The sequence below is a fragment of the Podarcis filfolensis genome (assembly GCF_964270895.1).
Source record: "Podarcis filfolensis genome assembly, chromosome: 4".
NCBI lineage: Eukaryota > Metazoa > Chordata > Lepidosauria > Squamata > Lacertidae > Podarcis > Podarcis filfolensis.
This window is the reverse complement of record NC_139607.1, coordinates 81,534,111-81,548,561: the sequence shown is the minus strand read 5'-3', so window position 1 is coordinate 81,548,561 and position 14,451 is coordinate 81,534,111. Positions and strand designations below refer to the sequence as shown.

Here is a 14,451-nt window from a genome sequence, read left to right as displayed (position 1 = left end):
CTCTGAAGGAATAACCCAAATATCATGAATTTTCTGCTTGTTTCTTTCAACCAGAGAAGCTTCCAGAACCCTCTTGAATTAATTAGAATAGGAAATATCTCTACACATCAGATCAATACTTTCTGTACTAAGAAATGCAAACTGGCAGAGGGAATCCATGCACTCTTAGGGGGGAAATCTTTTGATACTCAAGTTTTAGATATTCAGGGTACCACCAGACAACAGCACTAACACTTTAGTTAGGAGTACTTTTAAGAATTAATTCTTCAATATGAAACATAGACAGTTAAATGCTACTGCTTGTTTCTATTCATCCAGGCCCCAAAGGAAAAGAGAAGCTGTTGCGGTTGATTGCTACACTTCTGGTGCTACAGGTTATACGTTTCAAGCAACTGGAAGGCCTCGTCTTCAGATCTTTAACAACACTGAATGACTCTCCCCCATCGTGGTATGTTTTGTAAGCAGACTTAACATTTCAGGCAACTCTTCTCTAAAAGCTAAAGCGTTTAAATCAGTTGTAGGCATTAATCCGTAGTACTAGGACTTCCTTGAGTCAAAGCAAACTGAGGTTGTAAACACGGGGGGCTGGAGACCATTGAGACTTGTAGGTGGAAGTCAGGGAGACCAGAAATGTATCCTGCACCATTGACAGGTAGAGCCACTCTAACTGCCTTTAAGTAAAGCAGGAAAGGTGGCGACTGGCTGAGGGCAGGCAGGTTGGTGCTCCATTTGCCCTCCTCTGGTTGTAAAACACATATTCAGGGGGATGTTTCAGGATATGAGACTCCAAGTGGGTGACACCTGAGTGCAGCTTAAACAGTAACTTGAATTTCAAATAATAATAACTTGTTTAATATGAAACTTTAGTCTTTGGAAAAGAGGACTGACCAAGTCCAACATTAGGAGAAGGCAACCGTATTTTTCGCTCTATAGGACGCACTTTTTCCCCTCCAGAAATGAAGGGGAAATGTGTGTGCGTCCTATGGAGCGAATGCAGGCTCCCTGGCTTCAGCGATAGCAAGGCAAAGCCTCCGAAGCCTGCGCTCCGGAGGCTTCGCGTTGCTTCCGCTGAAGCCAGGACAGTCTGCTCTTTGAGGCTAGCAGCGCTTCCCCCATCGCCAGCCCCAGAGGATGGGGGGCAGCAGGAAGGCGCGCAACGCCTTCCCGCTACTCTCCAACCCAGCTTCGAGGCTGGCGGTGGGGAAAGCAGCGCTTCCCCCATCGCCAGCCCCAGAGGATGGGGGGCAGCGGGGAGGCGCGCGACGCCTTCCCGCTACTCTCCAAACCTCCTGTGGGCTTTTGCAGGAGATGGGGGAATTCCCCCACCTCCTGCAAAAGCAGGCAAAAGCCGTGCGCTCTTTAAAGGCTGCACGGCTCTTGCAGGCTTTTCTGCGAGGTGGGGGAATGCCCCCACCTCCAGAAAAGCCTGCAAGAGCCGCGCAGCCTTTAAAGAGCGCACAGCTCTTGGGGGCTTTTCCCCAAGGAGGGAGAAGGGACTGACTGGCCGAGTCAGTCCCTTCTCCCTCCTGCGGGCTTTTGCGGGAGATGGGGGAATTCCCCCACCTCCCGCAAAAGCAGGCAAAAGCTGTGCGCTCTTTAAAGGCTGCGCGGCTCTTGCAGGCTTTTCTGCGAGGTGGGGGAATTCCCCCACCTCCAGAAAAGCCTGCAAGAGCTGCGCAGCCTTTAAAGAGCGCGCAGCTCTTGGGGGCTTTTCCCCAAGGAGGGAGAAGGGACTGACTGGCCGAGTCAGTCTGTTATGTACTGAGTTGAATAGGATCCAAACCGCAGCAGTCTGATTGGTCCTAGAACAATAGGATTCAGAATGCAGCAGTCTGATTGGTCCTAGAACAATGCAGCAGTATGATTGGTTGGCAGGAACCACCCAATCATGCTCCAGATAGAAGTGAATCCACAACTTGATTGGCTTACAGTAGAATTCCGGAATTAGCCAATCATGTGCAGCCCATTGTGTAAATAATGTATATAAAGCAGATACTTTGAGGGGACATTCATTCATTCATTCCTCCTCACCACTATGAGCTGAATAAAGAGCATGAAATCACTTTGCGACTCTGAGTATATTTCACAGTCCCTTCTCCCTCCTGCGGGCTTTTGCGGGAGATGGGGGAATTCCCCCACCTCCCGCAAAAGCAGGCAAAAGCTGTGCGCTCTTTAAATGGGCTGCGCGGCTTTGCTGGCTTTTCTATGAGGTGGGGGAATTCCCCCACCTCACAGAAAAGCCCGCAGGAGCTGCACAGCCTTTAAAGAGCGAGCGGCTCTTGGGGGCTTTTCCCCAAGGAGGGAGAATGGACTGACTGGCCATTTCAGTCCCTTCTCCCTCCTGGTCGAAAAGCCCGCAGGAGTCACGCGGGGCTCCTGTGGGCTTTTGCGGGAGGTGGGGGAATTCCGCCACCTCCCGCAAAGGCAGGGAGAAGGTCTTGGAGTAGCGCACAGGCTGCTTGCAGCCTGTCCACTGCTCCCAGAGCTGCGGGGGGGGATCATATTTTTTCCTTGATTTCCCCCCCTGAAAACTAGGTGCGTCCTATGGTCCGGTGCGTCCAATCGTGCGAAAAATACGGTAAGTTCATCAAGAGTCTGAGGTTCTAACCACCCAGTCTGTAACTAAATCCATTTCAAATGCTAACTTTAGAGATAAACCTTCTACCTGGGTTGATGCCGTTGTAAAAACTTCAAAATGGGACCAGCGGCGCTTCCCACATAGCTGGCCCAATTAGCAGAGAAACGTAGCTTTCCAGGGTGAAGGATACCCAGGCTGAGCTCAGAGAGAGAAGACGCAAATATATCACAGATTTCCAGCTTCAGACAGAAAAGTAGTTTTACTGCTAGTCATAAAAAGCATGAAGGTTACAAACACTATTTACAAAGAGTTCATTGCTTCTGCCTCTCCAGGCAGAGGTCTCATTACATCCAGCCAGTTTGATGGCTAAGATCAGACTCCTTAAAAGAGTTCTCACCGTCACTCCCCAGAAGCTGCACATGCCCAGATTACCTCCTTCTTTGACCTTGTAGCTGTCCAAGCTAGCAGCTTCTGGAAACTAGCTTCTCACAGATAACAGCAACACAGAATGTTCTTGCTTTCTGAGAATGAATGACACCAACCCCCAACAGATACCCATCCCCTGTATTGTTGGGGGGGCTGTAGCAAGTTTTTTTTCTTAGGTTTTCCTGAATTACAGTTTGTTGTAATTAGTTTGTGGTATAGCTATGTTAAGGGTACTCACAATCCATTGGAAACCTCCACATAAATCTCACTGGAATAAGTTTCAGGTAGGTAGCCGTAGTCGAAACAAAATAAAAAAGTTCCTTCCAGTAGCACCTTAGAGACCAACTAAGTTTGTTATTGGTATGAGCTTTTGTGTGTATCTGAAGAAGTGTGCATGCACACGAAAGCTCATACCAATAACAAACTTAGTTGGTCTCTAAGGTGCTACTGGAAGGAATTTTTTTCTTTTGTTTCACTGGAATAAAAGAGGCTTAGGAATGTCAGTAGCTGCCTTACACAGATCAGATCATTGATCCATCTAGCTCAGTATTTTCTAAGCTGATTGATAAGGAGCTTTTCAGAGTTTGTCAGAAATCTTTTCCAGCTGTATTTGGAGATGTGAGGCATCAAACCTGGGATCTTTTGCATGCAAGGCATGTGTTTTGCTACCACCGAGCCCATGGCCCTTCATGCGTACAAATGTACAATGTTGATTTCAGATGCCCTCTTTGTTTTAATGAAGGAAGAATTGGTAAAGTTGGTGGGAGTCTTCTAGGCCATCTAGTTCAACCCCCTCCTTGATGTGAAGAATCCAGAGCTAGAGCATCCAACCTCTAATTGAAAACCTCTGCCAAGGAAAATCTGCAATTGGTTCCATTTTCAGACTGGTCTGTTAATAGGTTTTTCCTAATGTGGAGCCAGAATCTATGCAATTGTAGTCACAGGGCCCATGAGATAAAGTCCTGTCCTCTATGGGCAGCAGAACAAGTCTTTTCCCTCTTGACGCTATGGTCAAGTTGCTGTTTCATTTCGACACGATCATTTCATTCATTCCTTTCTCCGCTGTTCACAGGGCATTTGAACCTGTAAAGAAAGCAATTGAGTGGGCAAGGAGAACTGAACGAGAATTTCCAGCAATTTGCCAGCGTCTTGATCTGGGGAAAGACTGGGATTTTGCCACGAAGAAGCTGCTGCATATTGAAGAGATTGGGATTGGCATCACTGTTGTTTCCCCACCTCATATCTAGTCAGACTAACAGAAATATGGCATCATCATCTATTTGCTTGTCTCTAATCATAATATGTTGATTTTATCTGATTAAGTTTTTGGTTTTCTATCTATGTATTTGATCATGGAACTTTGATACTCCAGATTGTAACCAAGAATATAAAACACCAAAAAAATAGTATACAGTAAATATTATGACCTGTTTTCTCAGTATTCATTTTGGGTTGGGGTTCATTTTGTTTTACAAAATGATTGTTTTGTGTTTCAGGAGATATTCTGACCAGGAGGCTCAGTACTATTCATGTCAAAAGTTTAGCTGATGAACCTGGTAGTTATGGGGAAGTGAAATATAAAGATTGACAAGCAAATAGTGGGGCAGAAGCTTAAACAAGTTTGTGGGAATGGAAACTGTTTGGAGATTGACTGCGTAGTATTTATTTTTTTAAACAGGTTTCCATCAGTGTAACAGATTCAATGAAAATGTTCCCGAATCTTATTGCCTCTGGTAGTTAATGCTGGCAAAAGAATGAATGCAACATGGTAGCTAAGTATAAAGCAGAAAAAGGTTCCTTCAGCCATAAGCTGATAAAGAAAGTGCTATCAGAGTGGATGTAAGAATGTATTGGGATAGTTTGCATTTAGTTTGGATTTGTAAACACTGTCTCTTTAAAAATTAATAAGTAATCATTATAGACACATTAGTCCAACAGTTATTTTCTGAACTAAATCAATACATCTTCCCAGCTACAAATATTTTTTCTGTGTGAATAACCATTCTGATAATTTTTCAAATATAATTGCACCTGATGAAAATAAACTACGCTAAGCTGCTCAGTAACTATCCAGCCTTCTTTTCTACCTGCAAATCATGGGAATTTATTTGCTACTTTGTTTTTGTGAAGATTCAGCTAGGAAAAGCAATGCCGGAATGGGGAAAAGGGAAATGGTCCAGTGCATATGTTCCTATAGTCCCACACTTCAGAAAAGGTCATGTGTGTTAGCCATAAACAAGACCCTATGAAGTATAGACACTTTCTCTATAGGTTAATTGTGCAAAATGCAGTACAGTCCAATGAAGAGAGGCAAGACCTTCTTGTGTAAGAATAAAAGATTAAATAAATATGCGGGTGGAAGAGGATGTTTGTGGATGGGCATCATTAGATTCAACACTTAGCTGCAAATTAACATGGTTTGGTGGTCAGGTTTGCATCATTCTTTAGGAAATATATGAAGAAATATCGGTGATAACCTTCATTTGAACTAGACACCTTTCCTTGCTGCTTTTAATTCATAGTGATACCACTGCCTCCAAGGCCTACCCCACTAAGACATGGCTGGATGCCATGTTTAATTGTATTAAAAGCCTCCCCTACTGGTCCCAATTACTTTATAAATACTACTTCTCCACAAACACATATTAGTACAATGAAGGGGGGGGGAGCCTAATACTAAACCAGAGCAAAAACAAATATAAATGCCATATAAGGCACCAAGATTGTTTTAACAAACACTGGGTTCGCCCTGTTTCTCTGGAGGTTCGTTTTTCAACTTCACTCCCACCTTAAGACTCCTACACTGATTCCTCCATCCCACCGGATGTCATTCTGCTACAGCACTGCTCCCTCGGGGGACATCCACTTGGGTTTGGTTTCATTCAAAAGCCTCATATATATAATTGTAGAGGGTCCCCGAGGGTTATCTAGTCCAGCCCCCTACAATGCAGGAACCTTTTTTGCCCTACGTGCGTCTAGAACCCACAACCCTGAGCTTTAGGGTCTCACGCTGTATCGACTTAACTACATTACATGCAGGCGCATAGGAGCCAACACCTAGGTGCCGTGGACCCCCAACAATAAAATATTTGAGGGGATCAGGCCCCCACAAACGTTGATGGGCATTCCCATTCAAATAGTGTGTGTTGCACTGCCTAATACGATTGCTTATGCGGGGCGGGGCTTAGCTGGGCCCCCACAATATTTTATTCATTTTTTTAAAAAAAAATATTAGATTTTCCACAGTGATAACACACACAATATTTTATTCAGGTTGGCACTCCTGTGCAGAAGGGTTCCTTTTTTAAAAAATTAAAAAGTTTAAAAATTGTCCCAGTCGGACAAACGGGCACGCCGACACCTCATAGAGCTATCGGTTTCCATGGAAACCCCCTCACATCCACCTCACGGGATGGAAACGGAACACCGAAGGAAGAGTTCCCGCCCCCTTCTCTGACTGGCTGCTTCCCGGAACCTGCCTCGCATTGGCCGCTTCTCCCGAAAGCTGCCCTGATTGGCTGCAGCGGATGGCGCCGACTGCGGATTGGCGGGCTGCCCTCGCCGCCCGCTAGGCCGCTTTGTTGCCTTTAGCCGTGAGGAGAGGGGAGAGGCGAACGCAGCAGCTTCTCCTCACAGACGCCGCTGGAACGTTCGGCTCCAACATGGCGGCGGCCGTCGTGAGTGGGGCTGAGGAGGAGGAAGAGGCGGCGGCGAGGAAGGAAAAGGCGGCTGCAGGAGGAGAAGGAGCGGGGACTACAGCGGGGGGAGGCGGCGACAGCGACGAAGATGATGAGGACGTCTATGAGGTGGAGAAGATCCTCGACGTGAAAACCGAAGACGTGAGTCCGGAGGGGGGTCGGGCCTTGAGAAGGCAGCGAAGGTCTTGGAAGGGCGCTTTCCCTTTGCCTTGCTGCAGGATGCTCTGCCTTGCAGCTGCCGGGCTGTTCCTGTTGATTTTTAGCGCACAGTTGGGACACAAACTGCCCTGGGATGTGTAGCTGGCACGAAAAGGGCGGGCATTTGATATATGTGGGTTTTTTAAAATCATTTAAAGCATAAACAGCGTCAGGGAGAAGTAGGCGCACCAACTTTGTGAGGGTTAGGATGCGCTCAGTTTCCGCCCTTAAAACTGCCCATTCCGTATTAAAACGCCTCCTTCTTTTCGGCGCGGACCTCTTCATCTTCCCCTTTCAAGAGGCCTGCACTTCTTCATCGCATCCTTGTTAAATGCCTCGTACCTATTTTCTTCTTTCTGCAGCCAATGCAAAACAGCTGGTCTGAGAGCCCCCCCCCCCCCCGCTAGTGGCAGTATGTTATATTGGATGCAAATATTGTCTTGTTCTGTTTCCAGAGGTAGTCAGGCCCTTCTTTTTAAAAAAACAAACCCACTTTGGAACACCATGCTTACACTTTTGAGTTTCTCTCCACATTGGCACTGCAGGATTTGGCAGCAAGTATGTGGGTGAGGATTCTGGCAATTTTACTTGCAGTTTGAGACCCTGTGAAGAATTGGATATTGCCCCTCAAATCCATGGTGTGTGCACACACTCAGCGCCCAACATTTCATCAATGAATGGATACATTCATTGTCCCCACCCCCCACAAAACACATGAGAGACAGAGAGAACTTTAGCCATATATGAACCAGAGGAGATCCAGTCAGTGAGCCAGTGCATTCATGGGTGCAGCCAGGGGGAGGCAGCTCCCCCCCATCAAGTAAAAAACAAAAACTTAACTGATCAATTGCCCCCTCCCCCAGCATAAAGCCTGCCCCCATAAAATAAATCCTGGCTATGCCTCATTATACTGTTAATATCTGTTGAGTGTCGGACTTGCGTTCCACCGAGCTGGAAAAGCTCAACCTCCTCTGACGATGATTAACAACCTGAGCCTCTGATAAGACTCCAGGCATGTTCCCTCATTACACAGAGTATCCAGCAGCAGGGAAAGACGAGAAGTTTGAGTTACATTGCAAATAGTTTTATTCCTAACTACGCAGACAGAAAAGATATATACATGCTCTCTCTGAAAGCAGAGAGCAACTGAAACAAAGGAACAGGAAACCAGTAACATCACATCCCTCTCCTGTCTTCTGTGAGACTTCCAACAGCCTGGAATCTCTGGAATGCAAAACAGAGTCTTGTGACTCCAAGAGCACAGCACAGTGGTAACACACAGAAACCAGCACTGAGACCCTACTTGCTTGCACACTGTCTCACCAGAGTGGTACACACTCTGATTATCTCCCACTTGGAGTGCTGCAATACACTTTACATGGGGCTACCTTTAAGGGTGACTCAGAAATGACAAATAATCCAGAATGTGGCTGCCAGACAGGTGACTGGAAGCAGCCGCCGGGACCATAAGTGTTGGTGCTGAGCCCTAAATGTCCTTGGCCCTGTATACACTGAGGTCCAGTTCTGAGGGCCTTCTGACTGTTCCCTCACTGCGAGAAGTGAAGTTACAGGGAACCAGGCAGAGGGCCTTCTCGGTAGTGGCGCCCATCCTGCGGCATGCCCTCCCATCAGATGTCAGAGATGACCAATTACATGACTTTCCAAAGACATCTGAAGGCAACCTTGTATCAGGAAGTTTTTTATGCTTGGTGTTTAGTTGTATTTTTATATTGAGTTGGAAGCCACCCAGAGTGGTTGGCACAACCCAGTCAGATGGACAGGGTATAAATAATTTGTTGTTGTTGTTACTACTACTACGCCATGTGCTTACTAACTCTCTTTGCTTTGTTAGGGTAAAATACTATACAAAGTACGGTGGAAAGGATATTCCCCAGATGATGATACATGGGAACCTGAAGAACATTTAGAAGACTGTAGAGAAGTGCTGCTTGAGTTCCGAAAGAAAATAGTGGATTCTAAGCCTAAACCTGTTAAAAAAGAGATACAGGTATGTTTGATTTCAATTTTTATCTACCACCAAGGAATTTATTTTATACCCTTTCCCCCCCCCATCATAACTGAAATCGGTCTTTTGGGGGGCTGTGTGGTTTTCTCCCTTCTGTTTTGGCAAAAATCTGTGTAGTGAGGTAACTGTTGTCTGCAATTACTGTCTTCAGGGTTAATCAGTTGCCTGCTTAGGATGATTTATTATGATTGAAAATGCACCTATCGTTAATATAATCTGCTCCTATTACTTTAGTTGGGAGAAAGCATTTCATTATTCGATGAACTATGGTGGTTCTTTTCCTGTACAGTCGTACCTCGGGTTACAGACGTTTCAGGTTACAGACTCTGCTAACCCAGAAATAGTACCTCGGGTTAAGAACTTTGCTTCATGATGAGAACAGAAATCGTGCTCCGGCGGTAGGGCAGCAGCGGGAGGCCCCATTAGCTAAAGTGGTGCTTCAGGTTAAGCACAGTTTCAGGTTAAGAACAGACCTCCAGAAAGAATTAAGTTCTTAACCCGAGGTACCACTGTAGTGGTTTTTAAAATAGCCTTAGCTTATTATGTGCATATTTGATATCCTTGATGTTTGTACAGACCCCTTTGGTTAGATACTACTTACTGAAAATTCTATCAGCATCTGTTGTGAGGAGGAAGGAATCTTCAAACAGAAATTTTGCTTGTTTGTTACAAAGGAAATTAGTTTGGTCATCTTGATCCTTGTGAAATCTGCACATTTTCACTGTGCTCCTAAGCAATTATCATTCATTTTAATAAGGAAGAGGGTAGTGCTCATCATTACCTTTTTATTTAAGACTGCAATAATAAAACCACATTTAATAGAGAGTAAATCCACTGAAGTCAATAGGACTTAATTCTTTTTAGTAACATGTTCATTTTTGTTAGCTGAGAATCACACAGTTTTTGAACATTTGTTAAATGCTTTTTAGGAGTTACAGTTTTAGACTAAAGAACCATGCATCTTAGTTCTACACAGCTCAGGGTGGCTGGGGTTTCTTGAAACAGGTTCCTTTTAGAGTTAATGTGTAGTATGCCTCGTCAAAGAGAAAATAGTAAAAAAATGCTACTAGGAACATCTGAGCCCTTGGCTGTGCCTTCGATGGCACGGATGAGCAAGAGGTAGATTGGGATCTACTAGTGGATCTCTGAGTGATAGGCAGTAGATCAGCAAGGATTTCTGACTTCCAGTTGTTTAACAATAACAACAGAATGACTCCCCACTCTGCCCTAAACTATACTGCTGAAATTAAGAAATTTTGGGGGAGTAACCAGGATTGGACTTTTGTATGAAAGGACCATGAGTTCAGTTCAGTTCTTTTGCTCAAAACAAAATCCTTGGAAGCAACAGTCAACTTTAGAGTGCCATTAATCCAGATTTGTCCATTTAATTAGGCACTAGATCACTAAATCAACTTTCCTTCTCTTCTCTAGAAGCTGCCTTTAAATGATGATCTTTTTGAAGCAGATTCTGAAGCAGACAGTGACTGGCAAAGTGATACAAAAGGAGACATGTCTCCAAAGAAGAAAAAGAAAAAATACAAAGAGAAGGAGGACAAAAGCCAAGATGAAATGCAAAAGAAAAAGTCTAAATCAGCAAAAGGTAAAGAAAAACCTGCACTAGAATGTGAGAATTCCTCTGATAGTTTGGCTTCAGATTCAAAACCAAAGAAAAGGACTTCAGATTCAAAGGAAGATACAAAAGATTCCAAAAAGCAGAGGAGAGAAGAGCTAAAAGACACCAGTAAAAAAAAGGGAGAAATTAAAGATGGAAAGAAAAAAATGAAAGAGGAGCCTAAAGAGAATAAATCTTTGCAAAAGGGAAAATTCAGTACGCAACAGTTGGATGCTGAATCTAGCATGCTGAAAGATTTATTTTCTGAAGCTACAGATTTCAAAACTCCAGATTTCGATTCAGACAGCAGTGGGGAGAAACAGAAGACATCTGCTGGGAAAGACCCCTTGGAAGAAGAAAATGTGCCCTGGGTTTCAGCTTGGCAGCTAGACAGTTCAGCAAGCTCAGATGATAGTTCTGAAGTAAGGGTTAGGAGGAAAAAGAAGAAACACATAAAGTCTGAAGAACCTGAGGACAGTAGAAAAGTGGACAAGAATTTGGAGAGAAAAAATGCACACAAAAAGCAGAAGATGGCAGATAAAGTAAAAGCTGAGGCTGACAATAAGAGGCCAGCTACACCTGCTCCCTTGCAGAAAGGTGTGAAACTGTCTGCTGATGAACGAGGACGCAAGTCCACTGATTCAACAGGGGAAGTAAGTAGTAATTCAAAATTGAAAATCAAAGAGACTAAGTCAAGCCCTTCCCATGCCAAGGATGTTTCTCTAAAGTCAACTGCTGTTGAAAGCAAAGAGAAGAATGTAAATTCGAGAGCAGATGAGGAGAAGGTGAAAGAGAGGTCTTTTCAGCATTCCATAGGTGAGAATGTGTTCGAAAAATTCATCCTGGATTCTGAATACAGTAAAGGAGGGAACACAGACAGCAAGAAGAATATCTTTAAAAGTGAGCCGAATACTGATGACATCCCAAAGGAAAGAAGCACTTTATCTAAGGTAATCTAAACTGGATAATGCATAATCAAAGGTTTTATAGTTTACTTTGTGCCCTTTTCCGGACATCTTTTTGCCCCTTTCTGCTTTTCTTAGTTAACTTTTCTAGGCACTTCAATTCATGTTCAATTCTCTTTAGTGGTTTTAGAGCCAAACTAATGGCTTAAATGCAATTAACAAGCAGGTCTTTGGGAACTGAGTGTTTTTTTAAGGAAAGGGCATTAATAGTGCTGTGCTGTTTTTATTGTTTTTTATCTCCAATATGGCAAACCATTTTTAAAGCTAGTGAATCTGTTCAAAAAAGATCAAAGATTCCCACTAAACAGGTCTAAACCCTCAAGTGCACCTAAGAGCAGCTTTTTGGATTGTGGTTATTGCATAAATCCTTAAGCATCTTAAAATACATCTCAATTTTATTTTTAATGACTGCCAACTTTAGGTGGAATAGACTGGCCATTGAGAACATGTTTACTGCTTCTTAGAGTATCTACAGGTTAATATCCAAGCCTTGCTCTTTTTGTTACTAACAAAGCAGAAGGTTAAGTACAAAAGTTTCAAGGTTTCTTAGCTTCTGTTGCCATTAAGCATTTAAGAACCTGCTTTCTATATTTAGTGTTCTTTTCCAGGAAAAAGAAGCCAAAAAAAGTGAATCAAAAGAGAAGCTTCTGAAAAGGCTTGTCTCTGAAAAGGAGGAAAAAGGCAAAAAAGATGTGAAGGGATTGAAAAGTAAGTGTGTAATCTCTAAAGTCATTCTAGAACATCAGTGTAATCTACCCAGAATTATGTACAGTACAGTATGCAGTTTGCCGCTGTTAAAGTTATGGTTTATATTGCAACCATGTTCAGTTTAGTTATATTTGGTCCTGAATTATTTCATGCTGATATCTTTCCAGTGTGTAAAATTAAGTTTCATTTTGACAACATTCCATATGCAAAACTAGCGAATTAATTATTTTTGTTATGCAATATTTTCTTACTGTCTTGCCCAGGTAATATTGTACAAATGCCTTAATAGTCAGGGGAAATTGATTGTTCCCAACCTTAAATTTCCAAATAATGTATGCAGGCCGGGAGATCTAATCTGAAGACTTTAGCACATTGGTGCTATTATGTTCTAGTCAGTTTAGTAAAACAATGCAGAATATATTTTTGAAACTTGTAGGTGTGTACTAAAGTAATGTATCATCATAAATAAGCACCAGTACTTGGGTGATATTTTTAAGCTTCATCAAGTCGCTCATAATAAATTTTGAAGGCCTTTCAAAAGCTAAAAAAGTAAAGGTTGTTTTACTTGGAGCAGTCTCATCAAAATTAATGAGCATGACCAAGTTTGGGCCATTGATTTCAATGGGTCTACTCTGAGTACATTTTAATTGAATGCCACCCAATCTTTTTTCCATAGTATCAGATAATTGTAGAATTGGAACGGTCCCCAAGGATCATCTAATCTAAGCCCCTACAATGCAGGAATCTTAACTAAAGCATCCATGACAGATGGCCAACCTCCAATGAAATACAACCCACCACCTTCTGAGGGCGTCCGTTAAACTGTTGAACAGCTCTTACTGTCAGAAAATTCTGCCTGGTGTTTAGTTGGAATCTCCTTTCTTTTAACTTGAATCAGTTGTTTCAAATCCTACAGAGGAGGAGAAAATAAGCTTGTTCCATATTCCATGTGACATCCCTTGAAATATGGCCTTGAAATAATGGCTATCATATCTCCTCTCAGTCTCCACTTTTGCAGGCTAAACATACCCAACTTCATCAACTGTTCCTCATAAAGCTTGGTTTCCAGACCCTTGATCATCTTGGTTACCATTCTCTGCATACATTCCAGCTTGTCAATATCCTTCTTAAATTGTGGTGCCCAGAACTGGACACAGTATTCCAGTTGTGGTCTGACCAAGGCAGAATAGAGCGGTACTATTACTTCCCTTTATCTGGACACTATACTTCCGTTGATGCAGCCTAGAATAGCATTAGCCTTTTTTGCTGCTGTTTACACATGTTAAGATTGTGGTCTTCTAAGACCCCTAAATCCTTTTCACATGAACTATAAATTAAGCAGTTTCAAAATGTCTTGACTTTGAACAGCTTGAAAATGTATCTAATATCTCTGGAATGTAATTAGAAAGTAACTTTCACTTTTTGATGAAGTAGATTGTGCTATGATATATAAAAAGATTTTGTTTATGGTAGGCTTTATACCCAGTGAAACTGCCATTGGCAGTGACCTTGCTAACTGTGTTCTAGGTTTGAAAGAGGTCAAGAGTGCACTTGGTGGATTTAGCATTTCTTCAGAAGAAAAAAATGAATATGTGGACAACCGGAAAAGAGAAGAATCGGGGCAGGACTACAGATCTTCAGAGGCATTCAAATCAAAAGACAAACAACCATACAGCAGAAGCACAAGGGATGAGACGGATACCTGGGCTTATATTGCAGCAGAGGGGGACCAGGATGTCACTGAGGACAATTCTGGTATGTAGGAAGTGTGAAGTAGAGGACAAAAGATAAAAACAACACCACATAGATTACTTGAGTTTGAGTTCTTTGCTAAGTACAGGTTCTAGTTATGTCCTCTGGCTTAAAGAACTTGTTTTGAACACTTGAAAAATCCCCACATACTTGGGCCTCAGATGGCTCAGAATTACATACTCTGCTTTACTTCCCTGTCATGCCCCATTTTACATTCTGACAGAGCCCATTCTCCAAAACCAGATATACGTTGGTCTTTCTATTTTCTGCTGCCGAGACTTCTTAGTCTGAAGCCCCTTTGAATCTCAAAATCTACAACTTGAGCAGTTCAGTATTCCAGGGAATTCCAGTGGTTTCTCCAGTGTTCTCTCATAACTCAAAAGTGGCTAAGGGCAAGACTGCAATTATGAGTTGATGCTTTGGGTCTGATTATGGGATCATCTGCCAAGGAACGTGAACTTGGAATGCAATTGTGATACCATTTCTGC

The 14,451-nt window shown here is 43.1% G+C and overlaps 2 protein-coding genes across 11 annotated transcripts in view; both read left to right on the top strand.

Moving 5' to 3' along the window:
* Nucleotides 1-5,070, top strand: part of PARP4 (poly(ADP-ribose) polymerase family member 4) — a 48,067-nt gene extending 42,997 nt beyond the window's left edge. For all 6 annotated transcript variants that reach the window (XR_014546981.1, XR_014546982.1, XM_083608933.1 and 3 more), the window contains 2 exons: nucleotides 319-448; nucleotides 4,077-5,070. Coding sequence is in view for 4 of the 6 variants with exons in the window: in XM_083608933.1 (XP_083465059.1) it covers nucleotides 319-448; nucleotides 4,077-4,251 (305 nt within the window). In the remaining 2 variants the exon portion in view is untranslated. The remainder of the gene's footprint in view (nucleotides 1-318; nucleotides 449-4,076) is intronic.
* Nucleotides 5,071-6,550: 1,480 nt separating this feature from the next.
* The window catches only part of MPHOSPH8 (M-phase phosphoprotein 8), a gene marked incomplete at its 3' end in the record, with an annotated part of 56,721 nt that continues 48,820 nt past the window's right edge, over nucleotides 6,551-14,451 (top strand). For all 5 annotated transcript variants that reach the window (XR_014546992.1, XM_083609033.1, XM_083609034.1 and 2 more), the window contains exons 1-5: nucleotides 6,551-6,843; nucleotides 8,753-8,908; nucleotides 10,358-11,488; nucleotides 12,112-12,211; nucleotides 13,739-13,966. Coding sequence is in view for 4 of the 5 variants with exons in the window: in XM_083609033.1 (XP_083465159.1) it covers nucleotides 6,667-6,843; nucleotides 8,753-8,908; nucleotides 10,358-11,488; nucleotides 12,112-12,211; nucleotides 13,739-13,966 (1,792 nt within the window). The remainder of the gene's footprint in view (nucleotides 6,844-8,752; nucleotides 8,909-10,357; nucleotides 11,489-12,111; nucleotides 12,212-13,738; nucleotides 13,967-14,451) is intronic.